Here is a 14,168-nt window from a genome sequence, read left to right as displayed (position 1 = left end):
CGATCCACCCGCCTCGGCCTCCCAGTGTGCTAGGATTACAGGCGTGAGCCATCGCGCCCGGCCAATAACTAAACTTTAAAACACTTCCATAAAAGTAGGGATTCTTGTTCCGATTCCATAAATGAGTGTTATGCTTATCTATTACTATGTAACAAACCACCCTAAAACATAAAAGGACAATTTATTATTCTCTCTCATGGTTTGGTTGGTTGATTGAGCTCAGCTGGAGGTAGCTCATGCGGTTACAGTCAGATGGCAGCTAGGAATGGAGTCATTTGAAGACTCAACTGGGCTTGATATCCAGGATAATTTACTTGCCTGGCTATCAGTTGATGCTGGCTGTTCCCTAGGCGCTTAGTCAGGGCTGTCAACCAAAGTGCCTACTCCAAAGCCCAAGACAGTGGAGACGTGGCCTCTTCCTTGTCTTAGACCTTGTACAGGTGGCTGAGTTCCAAGTTGCTAGGCCATTTAAGAGTGTTATCTTAAACAGACACACATCACCTTCCCTGTATTCTAGAGATCAAAAGAGTCACAGGGACTGCCCATATTCAAGGGGGTGGTGAAATAGACTCTACGTCTTGATGGAGAAGTGGCAAAGTCACTGAAGAAGAGCATGTGGAATGGGAGACACTGTTGTAGCCATCTTAGAAAAATTCAATCTGCCACAAAGAAGAAACAGAGTTACAGAAGTTGTTTAAAACACATAAACTCTTAGATTGCCCATCCTAATTCTAAAAATAATCATATGAGTTTAGTTAGTGGATGATTGTACTCTAGATTTGTTCTGTTTTTAGAGACAGGGTCCCACTCTGCCACCCAAGTTGGAGTGCAGTGGTGCAGTAATAGCTCACTTGCAGCCTCCAATTCCTGGCCTCAAGGGATCCTCCTGCCTCAGCCCTCCCAAAGTGCTGGGATTACAGGCATGTGCCACCACATTTGGCCCCAGTACTCTGAATTTAAACCAGGTTCTTCAGACATAAGATCCAGTCTTCATGCAGGGAGATATCAGTTCAGTAACACATTTGTTAAGTGCCTACAGGCATTGTGGCAGAATCTGAGGACACAAAGATGAACAAGATCTGTTTCTATCCTCAAAGGGCTCATACTTCAGTAAGAAAAAAGAAAAGGTAACACAATGCGACAACTAGTCTAAATCATTTTTGGCAAGGAGGAAAAAAATTCGAAAGTGGAGCTGGGCCATTAAATAAGAGTAAGAGTTTTGCCAGGCAGACAAGGAATCATAGGGTATTATGTTTAGAAGAGATGTGAGAGTATATGGAAGAGATCAGTTCTGGCTTAATGCAAACTAAAATAAACTGAGACAAACATCTAGAAATGGTGGATAAAGTATTTTTTTTTTAAGTTGTTTTTTTAAAAAGGCATAGCTGAGGCCGAGCGAGGTGGCTCATGCTTGTAATCCTAGCACTCTGGGAGGCCGAGGCGGGTGGATTGTTTGAGCTCAGGAGTTCGAAACCAGCCTGAGCAAGACCAAGACCCCATCTCTACTAAAAAAAAAGAAAAAGAAATTAGCTGGACAACTAAAAATATATAGAAAAAATTAGCCGGGCATGGTGGCGCATGCCTGCAGTCCCAGCTACTTGGGAGGCAGAGACAGAAGGATTGCTTGAGCCCAGGAGTTTGAGGTTGCTGTGAGCTAGGCTGACGCCATGGCACTCTAGCCAGGGCGACAGAGGCAGGACTCTGCCTCAAAAAAAAAAAAAAAAATTAAATAAAACGCATAGCTGAGCTTCCCAGAAAGAGACAAAAGACACGAAGGAATTGAAAACTAGAGCAAACAGCAAAACAACTGATGCAATTACTGAGGAGATAAGGGAAACTTAAGAACCCGTTTTAACGCTGATAAAAAGAGAGGAGACTAGCTCCAAGCGGGAAGCTAGAACTGAGACTCCCCCAGTTAAAGCTGGGACCCTTGAAACAGTAATGGCCTTAGTGAAAGAGGGGAAACTCAAAAATCCACCCAGTTGGCAAAGGGAGAAAGCGAGGAGGTTTGAATGCCTGGGCTTGTGGGCTCGGGAGATTTGAAAATTCTAAAAACTCTGGGCCTGCACCTTATGTGATTTCAAGAACCTTCCTCACGTTGAGTATACTTTCTGTGTGGCCTGGGGTCCATCACCACCGCCACCAAATCCCCAGGTAAGAACCTGCATAAAAATTGATCTGATTAGCTATCCAGGGGATTGCTCTGGAGAGACATGTGCACGATGATGCAGACAACATGGAACTCTACACCTCCCTCCAAAAGATTATCTCAGTCAAAGCTGCAACACATATACTAACAAAATACTATTAATAGTATCTAGAATATATAAGGAACTGCCTACTAATTTAAAAAAGAAAAGGAACCCACTAGAAAGAAAAAGGGGACGTAGGAGCAAATGATGTGAATAGGCAATTCCCAGAGGGTGAATATATAATGGTCAATAAAAAGGTACTCAAACTTAGCTGAAATCAATAATATGTAAATTAAAATTAATAGAAGCCACTTCACACGAAACAGGGAAATGCCAATGAGAGTGAAATTGACATAGCCTTCTCTGGAAAAGTAACTGATAAAGCTAAACATTAGTAATAATTTTTCTTTTGGACAAACTAGCACATAGACCCAAGAAAACATACAAAGATACTCATTCCATTGCTATTTATTTATAAGAGGGAAAAAGTGGGAACAACCCATCCTTCACTAGGGGAATGGAATAAATTGATATGCTCATTCAGTGGGATAGTATACAACAATTAAAATGAATGAAGGCCAGGTGCAGTGGCTCATGCCTGTAATCCCAGCACTTTGGGAAGCCAAGACAGGAGGATTGCTTGAGGCCAAGAGTTCGAGACCAGCCTAAGCAATATAGTGAGACCTTATCTCTAACGAAAAATAAAAAATAAGCTGGGCATGGTGGCACACACCTGTAGCCCCAGCTACTCAGAAGGCTGAGACAGGAAGATCTCTTGAACCCAGGAGTCTGAGGTTGCAGTGAGCTATGATGATGCCACTGTGCTCTAACCCAGGCAAGAGTGAGACCTTGTGTCAAAAAAAAAAAAAAAAAAAACTACGTTTCCCTGTCAATATGGATGTATTAGTCTGGGTTCTCCAGAGAAACAGAACCAATAAGATATATAGAAGAGATAAGGAGATTTACAATTGGCTTCTGCAGTTCTTGAGGCTGAGAAGTCTCAGATCTGCAAGTGGCAAGCTGGAGACCCAGGAGAGCTGATGATGTGAATTCCAGTGCAAGAAGTCAGAAGGCAGAAGACCAGTGTTCCAGCTCAAAGACAGAATTCTCTTAAGAGATGGGGGTCTTGCTCTGGATGCAGTGGATGATCATAGCTCATTGCAGCCTCCAACTCCTGGGTTGAAGTGATCCTCCCACCTCAGCCTCCCAAGCAGTTGGGACCACAAGTGTACCAACATGCCCGGCTAATTTTTTAAATATTTTTAGAGATTGGGTCTCAGCAAGGTTGCTCAAGCTGATCTCCAACTCCTGGCCTGAAGTGATCCTCCCACGTCATGAGTAGCTGGGATTACAGGTACAAGCCACCGGCCCAGTGAGAATTCAGCCTTTCTGTTCCATACTGTTCTTCAATGGATTGGATGAGGCCCATTCACATCTGCTTTACTCAGTTTACCAATTCAAATGTTAATCTCATGCAGAAACGCCCTCATTGACACACCCAGAATAATGTTATCCAAATGTCTGGGTATCTCATGATCCAGTCAGGTTGATATATAAAATTAACCATCACAATGGACAAATATCAGAAACATAAACTTGACCGAAAAAGGCAAGTTGCAAAATAATATGTCCCATCTGATACAATTAACATTACTTTTTAATCCAAAAATAATAATAAGGGTACTTCTGTAATAAGAAACACATAGCAACTTAAGGATGGACACTGTTCATCTTTGGGGAGAGATAATGTGGGTAAGATGAGTACATAGTATATTTAATTTCTGGTGGTCTTCAATAAGTTTGGAATTATAATTTCAAAGTTTAAAAAATATAAACATAAATATGTGGCATTTTGGGGAACTGTAATCTGTTGGAGCCAGACCAAAGTGTCAGGAAAGAATAAGAAGGAAGCTTGGGGCTAGATTGTGAAGAACCTTGAATATCATGCTGAAGAGCTCAATAGCGGGCAGGTCAAGGGAGCCCTCAAAGATTTAAAGCAGCAAAATGAATCTTCTAGAAACAGTCATGGAGGTTATTGTAGGACTTGGGTCTAGACCTTAGAGAGATATGAGAAATGACTTTATAAATAGGGGGGGGGGTCTATGAATTTGGCTCCTTGAAGATTTGAAGAAGTATGAGAATAAATGCGTAGTAAGGTTATGGTTATCTATATCACCTTCACCTCAGCCATCTGCATACAGTTCTGCTTTTTCTTCTTGTTCAGTAAGGTCTCTCATAGGGCAGGTCTCATCAAGAAGAGTTTCGCCACAAGCCTCAGGCCTATAAAAATAAAAAAGCAGATTTGGGATCTGCTTTCACTCAAATGACTGCTCTATGAAAGCAATTTCAAAAACAATACCAAGTTTTCTGGCAGCAACATGGCTCTGCTGTCCGATGATAACTGTCTGGATTCCTTGTGGTGGCTCTTAGTAGTCTGCCTGGCCTTTTTCCTTCACTGTCCCCTCCCTCCAGTAGCATTCCCAGGACAAGCTATAAACCCTGTCATCAAAGCTGATGTTGATTACACATGGTGGGGAAAGCCACAGTGTCCCTGGCCTTCCCCATTAGTGTTTCCTGAGTTGTTTTTTTGTTTTCAGAGACAGGGTCTGTCGCCCAGGCTAGAGTACAGTGGCATCATCATAGATCACTGCAACCTCAAACTCCTGGGCTTAAGTGATCCTCCTGCCTCAGCCTCCCAAAGTGCTGGGATTACTTACAGGCATAAGCCACCATACTCAACCTTTTTTAAGTCTTTGGCCTCTGAATAGAAGATACCAAAGAAAAGAGAATTAAACCAACAGATATTTCTTTATATAAATGTAAACACATTAAAAATGGTCTAGACGAATACTTGTTACACCGGTTATTTCTAAGTAGGGAAATGGAATTGAGGGGTGAGAAGGGAGGAGTGACAAGGGGCACTTTTACTTATCTGTATTTTTTTAATATCTTACATTGAAAATATATTCATGTATTGAGTCCTGACCTTAAGAAGCTTACAGACTAGTAGATGTGCTGAAAATGAACATATATTTTTTTTCCGAAACAAACAAAAAAAACTATTTTTGAAGAGGTGTGTCAATATGTTGACAACAGTTAAAACTGAGGGGTGGGTATATGGGTTTTTTTCCTATTTCCTCAGCTTTGTATATGTTTGAAACTCAAATATTTTTTTACTATAAAAGCTATATATGCTCATTGTGAAAAATTCAAGTAAGGAAGTACATGATGTCCCCATTCACCCCAATCACTACAGTTTGGTATTTAGTCTTCCACTTATCAGATAACCACAGGTATACGAATATTTCTTTTAAAACAAAAATGAGATCATACCATATGCTGCTGGTTTTGATTGACTAAATTCCAAATTACAGGTATACCATTATTCACTGGCCAATTCTTTGACTTAAGATTCTTTACTATTGAAACAATACTGCAAATAATATCCTTATATAAATATGTTGTACAGTTCTGTGAATATTTCTAAAGGCTAGAGTCCTAGAAGTGAAATGGCTAAGTCAGAGATAATAACACTTTAAATATCTGACAAAAAAGACTATAGATTTGTATTGGCATTAACAAGAAAATGCCCTCTATTGTTTAAATATTAAAAGTGTTGTGAAAGGGATATATACCAGTTGCTAAGGAACATAAGAGGTCTTGAGTATTATAATAGGGAGTCTGTTATGGACTGCATGCTTGTGTCCCCCCAAAATTCAAATGTTGAAACCCTAACCCCCAGTGGGATAGCATTCAAAGGTGGAATCTTTGGGAAGTCATTCAATCATGAGGGTGCACCTCTCATGATAGGATTAGTGCCCTTATAAGAGACATGGGAGGCCAGGCGTGGTGGCTCACGCCTGTAATCCTAACACTCTGGGAGGCCGAGGCGGGCAGATGGTTTGAGCTCAGGAGTTCAAGACCAGCCTGAGCAAGAGCCAGACCCTGTCTCTACTAAAAATAGAAAGAAATTGGCTGGACAACTGAAAAATATATATATATAAAAAAAATTTGCCGGGCATGGTGGCACATGCCTGTAGTCCCAGCTACTCGGGAGGCTGAGGCAGAAGGATTGCTTGAGCCCAGGAGTTTGAGGTTGCTGTGAGCTAGGCTGACACCACGGCACTCACTCTAGCCCAGGCAACAGAGTGCGACTCTGTCTCAAAAAAAAAAAAAAAGACATAGGAGTTTGCTGCTTCTTTCTGCCATGTGAAGACACAGGAAGATGGCCACCTGCAAACCAGAAAGAATGCCCTCATGATAACACCAGATCTGCCAGCACCTTGACCTTGCACTTCCCAGCCTCTAAAACTGTGAGAAATAAGGTGCTGTTTAATGGTAATTTGTTACAACAGCCCAAACTAAGACACTATCCTTGACCCAGTAGCCAGTGGTTCTCATCCATAAAGCCCAACACCTTTGGGCTACTCTCTATAATAAGCATTTACAACACTCCTTTTACTATCCTATTCAGACTTGATACAATTCTATTGTGTCAGAGACTCAAATACCAGGAACTGGCTCTGCCATCAATGGGACGAATTTTCTGAAATGGTAAGCAGAAATTCTGAATAAAACAAACCATTGTACAATTTCCCTCCATTTAGTTGCATGCCTACAGAACTGCAAAAAATACTGTGTTTATCATGTAAAAAGGAGTTAGGTTATAGGCTCAGCTAATTATAAACTGTTTTTGCATCTACCAAATATCTAGGACATTTGATAGTGTAGGACTGGGGAGAATTTGTTGTGTAAGACTATACCAGGCATTACAAGAAGTTTTAGCATCCTTGGCTTCTAACTACCAAATGATGAATGTGCTTGCCAACCATTGTGACAATCAAAAACATTTTCACCTCTGTTGTGGGGTAGTGCCACTTCTGCTGAGAGTAAGTAATAAGAAGCTATCACAGCCTGGGCACAGAGGCTCATGCCTGTAATCCTAGCATTTTGGGAGGCTGAGATGGGAGGATTGCTTGTGATCAGGAGTTCAAGACCAGCTTGAGCAAGAGCAAGACCCTATCTCTACAGATACAGAAAAATTAGCCAGGTGTGGTGGCATGCACCTATAGTTCCAGCTACTTGGGTGGCTGAGGCAGGATTGCTTAAGCCCAGGAGTCGGAGGCTGCAGTGAATTGTGATGATGCCACTGTACTCTAGCCCTGGCAACAGAGTGAGACCCTGTCTCAAAAACAAAACAAAACAAAAAAAGGACTAATTTGACTAATTTCATACTTGGGTAGGGAAGGCACCATTGGAGAGTAGCACTGGCGACCTGGGAGAATGGTGACCCTACTGTACAGCAAGTGAGAGAGCAGAGCAGGCAGCAGGGTGCCACCAACAGAAGATGGAGTAAAGGGGTTGAGGATATAAGAAAGTTGGCTTTTTTAATCATGGAAGAGGTTTATGAGCATGGGACAAAGGTCAGACCAGTATACACATGACACATGGGAGAGGACAGGTGTCCAAAGGGGCTGATGTTTTGGGCAAATCACTAAGAATGATGTGAACTAGCCAAGCTTCATAGCTCAAAATGGAATAGTGGCAAGAATATCTCACATCATAGGTTTTACCTTGAATGCACTGTGTTTTCTTTCAAATTCTCATCACATCTCTGCAATAAGACTTACAGGTAGATTTCCTGTGCAGTGGCACAGTGAGAAATCTACCCTTATCCTAATATTACACCCACTAAGCTTAAGGAGGTGAACTGCTTTGCCACACACTGCCCAACAGCCCTTCCTTTGGAGAATGATCCCTCCTCCACTTTGTGCAATTTGAATAAAGCTGTCAAGCAAGGGCCTCTGCTTGATGCAGAGATGTACATGTGGCCGTGCTGGCCAGCGTACCCCGTTATCTACACAGAGTCACTGGTCCAGGAATGGTCACTGCCCAAAGAAAAGCTTCTTATAGTTTTTTCAGGGATTTATATAAATTCTGGGACAGTGTTTTCTCTGAGATCGTGAGGGCTGATAGTACTACTCCTAAAACTGTGTATCTCCCACTTCAAGGGTGATAAGAGCACAAGATATGGTAATCCAATCTAGGACCAGAAAACTGGTAGTGCAGGCTCCCCTTCTGTGGTCCATATACTATTTGGGTAAACAGAAACACTAAGACACAGACATGGCAAAATATTTAATGTCTGTAGGTGTACCTCACTCTCACATTCCTATTACGATTCAACAGCCTCCACAAACTGTCAAACTGGCACAGACTGGCAGAACCAGAGAAACCATGGGCACTTTCTTCCAGCAGGGTTTGAAAATCATCAAGGCCCTAGTCCTCTTGACCTGGAAATGATGGCAGGTAAGGTATTTCCACAGCAGGCCTCAGGCCTCTCTGCTCGGGAGAAAAAGACCCCCAGTTCTACAGGACTCCTGAGGTCTTCTGTTCTTCTGCGGCCTGGCGCCGGGAGCGGCGCCGCTGGATAAAGTGGTAGGCCCGGACACTGCAGAGGTAGCCCCCATACACGGTGAGAAGCATCATGGAGGTAGAGAAGGTCTTGTAGCCAATGTCGGCTAGCTGCTTGGCAGTTGGCATGTCGTCCCCTACAAAGACAGACTGAATTTAGACCCGAGGATAAGGCCTCATCTGCCTGGCCCATCTCTCTGGTTAAAGCCACTCGGTAACTTCTCCATTCTGTTTAGTCCGTCTGCACTCTATACCGAATGGCCCCTACATGTAGGCAGTCTCATAAGGACACTGGAAGATATTGTTTAGGAATTCTACAATTGAAAAGGACAAATAAAGTCTGCACACAAGATACAGAAACGAGGCTGGAACCAGCCACCTCTGAATGCCATCACAGCTACACCTGGCTCTCTGTGCCTGTGGAGAGAAGTGACTGGCATGGACCACCCAGGACTGTTCTTAACTGGCACATTACATCGAACGAACAGACATCAGTTTTTCTGACCAGTAAGGAACTAACGGAGGTAATCGGGGATTAAACATTTGCAGTGAATTATTCTCTCCAGGAGGACCAAATGGGAATCTTTCAGGCAATATCCAATTTGTTTTCCCATAAAAATAATCTTACTCACAGTGGCTAGGTTCTCAAGTTAGCACAAAGGCATGTTTAAGCCATAACATACCTGAAATAGTGCCAACAGTATTTTTATATTATTTCAATTTACTTAACTTTTTATAACATTAATTCTAAGTTCCAAACTCTAAGAACCTATTCCACTGCCTAAAAAGAAACTTCCTGGGTCTCCAGCAAATTGTTAATTCATATTTGCACGAGATAAATTACTTTTAATTTAATTGTTCCCTAGATATTCTGAGGTATGGAACAAGACAAAGTTTAGTAAGGAATCCTTCGGAACAAAACGTTCGTCAATCTGGGACTTTGAATGGGTTCTTAGGTTCTGCTCTGTTGAGGGAATTGATATTAAAAGACTGACTGAAATGAGCAAGAATAGGTTTCCTAAACGTCAAGAAAAAGAAGGTGGAGGAAGACAAGCTCAGGATTAGCTGGTTTAGGGGATCAGAGATACATGAGTGATTCTCAGAGTGAGCCCTAAGGGCTGAACACTGCCTTTGAGGCAGGCCTTGAGGGTAGACCCCAAACCGAGCTGAGGCACAGCTTCTCTGAATTACAATCCCACTATGGAAAGTGACATTAAAAAAGGTCAGAAGGGCCAGGCGCAGTGGCTCATGCCTGTAATCCTAGCACTCTGGGAGGCCGAGGCGGGAGGATCAGTTGAGCTCAGGAGTTTGAGACCAGCCTAAGCAAGAGTGAGACCCCGTCTCTACTAAAAATAGAAAGAAATGATCTGGACAGCTAAAAATATATATAGAAAAAAATTAGCCAGGCATGGTGGCACATACCTATAGTCCCAGCTACTCGGGAGGCTGAGGCAGAAGAATTGCTTAAGCCCAGGAGTTTGAGGTTGCTGTGAGCTTGACGTCACGATATTCTAGCCCGGGCAACAGAGTGCGACTCTGTCTCAAAAATAAATAAATAAATAAATAAATAAAGGTCAAAAGAAGAAAAACAAATGGCACAGGTTCAAGATGAGAAGGGGCTATGTTCAGGTTATCTGAGGTTTGAAATGACTCCAAGCTGTGCGTGAGACAGTGAAGAAAACACGCACACACACAGAGCAGGCCACTAAGGTAGTAAACAAACACCTGGCAAAGAGACCTCCAGCCCGCAACCTCCCCCTTGCTTATTCTTTCTCCTCCCCGCACTACCCTGGCCAGATGCTAACCAATTACAGGACCACCTTTTCGAGGGGCTGGAGGAAAAGGGCTGGAAGCATTCACCAGCCAACAAAGAAACAGCTTGGCTAGAAGGATGATACAAGACCAACTGACGGACATAATCCTGGGGTCTAGACCCTTACTTCCTTCTCTTGTCTAATGCATGCTGAGGTTTCTCCTAATTTTGAATTAGCAAAAACTCCTCACAGACCCTGAGCTAAAGCAGGGGCAGTAGAAATGGAGAGAACAGGTGCAGAAGTTATTTTGGAAGTAGAACATTTATGAACTGAATGGATTAGGGCAAAGCTGAAAATACCTCCAGTTTAGGAACTTTTGTGGATTGGGACTCAGAAATGAGAAGTGCAGCAAGTATACTAAAACTGGAATGACACAGAGAAGATTAGCATGGCCCCTGCACACGGATGACATGTAAATTCGTGAAATGTTCCATATTTTTTGAAGGACACCTGAATTACCCATGCTGTCTGGGAGATGTCAGAGAAATGCTCTGATGGGGGATAGCAGTGCCCAGAGTGTTGCATAATAAAATGAAAGCAGTTTATACAGGATCATACTACCCAGGGAGTGCAAGGAGTAGACACTCATGAGCAGGAAGCCTTTTTCCCCTAGGTCTGACTCTGGAACTGTGCATGAGGAGCTGCTGGATTCTGCAGTGCCTTATAAACAGCTTTCGACCGACTGACAAAGAGATGCGTGGTTTGTGGATGGCAGTTTCAAGGTATACTGGCAACATTCTATTTAGAAGGATGCCCCTCTGATCAAAGAAGGTAAAAATAAGCCAGCTTGGTGGGCTAAATTACATACTGCTTTCCTGGCAGTGATGGAAGAATTGAACAGTGCTAAAAGCCCCTATGTTTGGGTTTTTACTGACTTGTAGGCAGTGGCCAGCAGCCTGGCCACATGGTCAGACAGAGTGCATTGGAAACCTGGTGTTTTAAAAGGATGCTCATATGGGGCATGCCCTATGGAAATATGAGGGCTTTGTTAAAGTAGGACATGTGATGATCATCAGAAGAGCCCCCTTCTAGCTTCGGAAGGTGACTGGAATCAACAAGCAGATATCCCCTGTATGCTCCCTTGAGGTGGCCACCTGGGTCCCTGAAATGAGTGGATATGGGGGTACTGCCGTAGTGCAGAGATGGGCTGACTCTAGACAAGATCTTCTTGCACCCTCTCAGGCACAAAATGCCAATGAGAACTGCTGTGTCTGCCAGCACAGGACAGAGACTAACTGCAGAAAGACCAGGACAGGATTAAATCAGAGGTAAAAACAACACTTGGCCTTTTTTCCCCTCAAGTGAGGTACAGGCATATGAGACATTCCAAAAGCAGATAAGTTTACTTATTTTAGAATAGACTTAATATGTATGTTTTTAAAAAACCAATCTCTCATCCCATGCCTTTTTTGGTGTGGAGAGTGTTTATATCATCTTTCACTCTTTTATCTTGTGTCCATATAAGGCAAACATTTCCAAATAGAACTGTATTTGTGACTTAAAAAAAAAAAGCAAGAGAAGAAAGAGGTGTCACTGTATGTTTAGGGTGGTGGCAGTGTCAATCAACAAGATCAGGACTTGGGTTTGGACATGTTAAAATTAAGATGCTCAATGTAACATTCATGTGATGATGTCTGTCAGGCAGATGGAAATGCAAATCTATACAGATCTTGGGAGAGAAGCTTTCAGACACAGATGGATATAGCAAAGACACCAAAGCAGAGGATTTCTCTTTCTGAAGAGACAGGGAAAGGCCAAGGGAGCAATAGTTTGAAGAAGGGAACAATTAAGGAAAGAAGACAAGAAATTCTAGAAACATCTGGTGGAATTTTTATTTTAACTACATCTCCCTTCCTGCTGTATCAAATCACTGCCACTGATGGAGGTATGCTGTATCTTTCCAGTCTGTTAAGCTAGAACAAAAATTGGGTACCACTACTGCAAAGTTAACATAATGGCTGGTTAGATGGGACCACTGGGTGGGAATGGGCCACTAGGTCACTGGGAAGCCTTGGGTGGAAGTCAATTTAGTGCGTTGCATGGGAACAGGCAGTATAGGTCAAGTAAAGAGCACAGATTCTTAGCCAGGGGCCCAGCAGGCCTATGAACCCCCACAGCGTTCATATATGTCTAGCATTTTTCCAGCACAGAAAGAGATCATTAGAAGGATCATAACCTCCTCACCCAAAGATAAGAACTGATGAAAATGATAGGGCAGTAACTTGAGAAGGTAACACGATCAAGAAAATTCTAGTTTTGTTTTGCTTATTAACAAGAAAGACTTGAATATTTTTTTTTTTTTTTTTTTGAGACAGAGTCTCACTTTGTTGCCCAGGCTAGAGTGAGTGCCGTGGCGTCAGCCTAGCTCACAGCAACCTCAAACTCCTGGGCTCAAGCGATCCTCCTGCCTCAGCCTCCCGAGTAGCTGGGACTACAGGCATGCGCCACTACGCCCGGCTAATTTTTCTATATATATATTTTTTTAGTTGTCCATATAATTTCTTTCTATTTTTAGTAGAGACGGGGTCTCGCTCTTGCTCAGGCTGGTCTCGAACTCCTGACCTTGATCGATCCACCCGCCTCGGCCTCCCAGAGTGCTAGGATTACAGGCGTGAGCCACCGCGCCCGGCCTTGAATATGTTTTAAAGGGGAGGAAGCTAGTGGCTAAACTGAGGATAAAAGTGAGGTGGGCAGGACAGAACCAGACAGAGGATGGCCCAGGAAAAGATGAAATCTCATGGAGTGATGGGGTTGGGCTGCAGGTTTCAGAAGACAGGAAAAGGGATGGAAAAAGTCATTCTGAAAAATAGCATAGGGGTGCGATTTCCAACGGCTTTGTGGCTCTTCTGTTTTTCTGCCCTAAACATGGGAGGACCTCAAGGCTCAGGTTATTCCCCTGGTAAAACTTATTCCCTCAAATGGGTCTATCATCTCAGCTTAGATTCATTTATTTATCTTCTTCACAGCACTTAAGGCACACCATGCTATGAAGACCGTGGGAAAGAACATGGCTTCCATTTCAAAGGAGCTTATGGTGTGATGGGAATAAGCTATGTAGCCTATATCATTAGACAAAGTAGAAAGTGCGTGAGAAGAGGCACCGTGAGGATTCAGCGACAGGGTGGAGGCTCGAGAAAAGTTAACAGAAAGGTGTAGGAGTGGGATGGGGTGGAGGTGTATTTTTAGAAGGGTGGGCAGGATTTACACCGTTTGCAGCCTAGAAGAGAGAGGGGGACAGCATTCCGCAGTGCAAAGCAACAAGATGGAGCTGGATAACCAATATGCACGAAGGGTGACTGGGAAAGTCACGTATCAGGGCTCAGCGGAAGCAAGGAAGGGGCATTTGGAGTGGGAGCGTTGAGGGCCAAGACGGCCAAGCAAGACTCGAGGTTTAACAGGATCAGCGAAGTGCTCTAGCAAGGTTGACCTACTGCTGCAAGGGGGTTGGGCAGTACGGACCGCGACTCGCAGTCGGCTGCGCAGCATACTCCCGTGACCTCAAGAGCACCGAAGCCCGAAGACTAGGGGATTAGAGAATGCGGTAAGCAGGGCCTGGCCCAGATGGCCGTGCACGCAGCAGGATCCGCGGCCCCTGCTCTGCCCAGCCGACAGCGTACCTGGATGTTGCAGCTCCTTCGCGTCCAACCGAGGCCTCCGCAGGAAGTGTCTCACTGCCACGGTCTGCGCAACTTCCTAGTGCGACCGAACGCAGCACTCGAAACCAGACACGTGAGGTTAGCGGCCCAGG

The 14,168-nt window shown here is 43.6% G+C and overlaps 1 protein-coding gene and 1 non-coding gene across 2 annotated transcripts; one reads left to right on the top strand and one right to left on the bottom strand.

Moving 5' to 3' along the window:
• Window positions 1–8,317: 8,317 nt before the first annotated feature.
• On the bottom strand, window positions 8,318–14,168 carry COX14 (cytochrome c oxidase assembly factor COX14). Its single transcript, XM_069490856.1, has 2 exons — window positions 14,038–14,168; window positions 8,318–8,743 (listed from the first exon to the last, which is right to left on the bottom strand). Exon 2 carries the CDS (start codon window positions 8,733–8,735, stop codon window positions 8,562–8,564), a length of 174 nt encoding a protein of 57 aa, XP_069346957.1. The 5' UTR covers window positions 8,736–8,743; window positions 14,038–14,168; the 3' UTR covers window positions 8,318–8,561.
• Window positions 10,757–10,860, top strand: LOC138397702 (U6 spliceosomal RNA). The gene has a single exon (XR_011235833.1). It is a non-coding gene; the product is annotated as a U6 spliceosomal RNA (small nuclear RNA).

The sequence above is a fragment of the Eulemur rufifrons genome, chromosome 16 (assembly GCF_041146395.1).
Source record: "Eulemur rufifrons isolate Redbay chromosome 16, OSU_ERuf_1, whole genome shotgun sequence".
NCBI classification, from domain to species: Eukaryota; Metazoa; Chordata; class Mammalia; order Primates; family Lemuridae; genus Eulemur; species Eulemur rufifrons.
The sequence above is the reverse complement of the archived record's forward strand: the minus strand, read 5'-3'. Positions and strand labels throughout refer to the sequence as shown.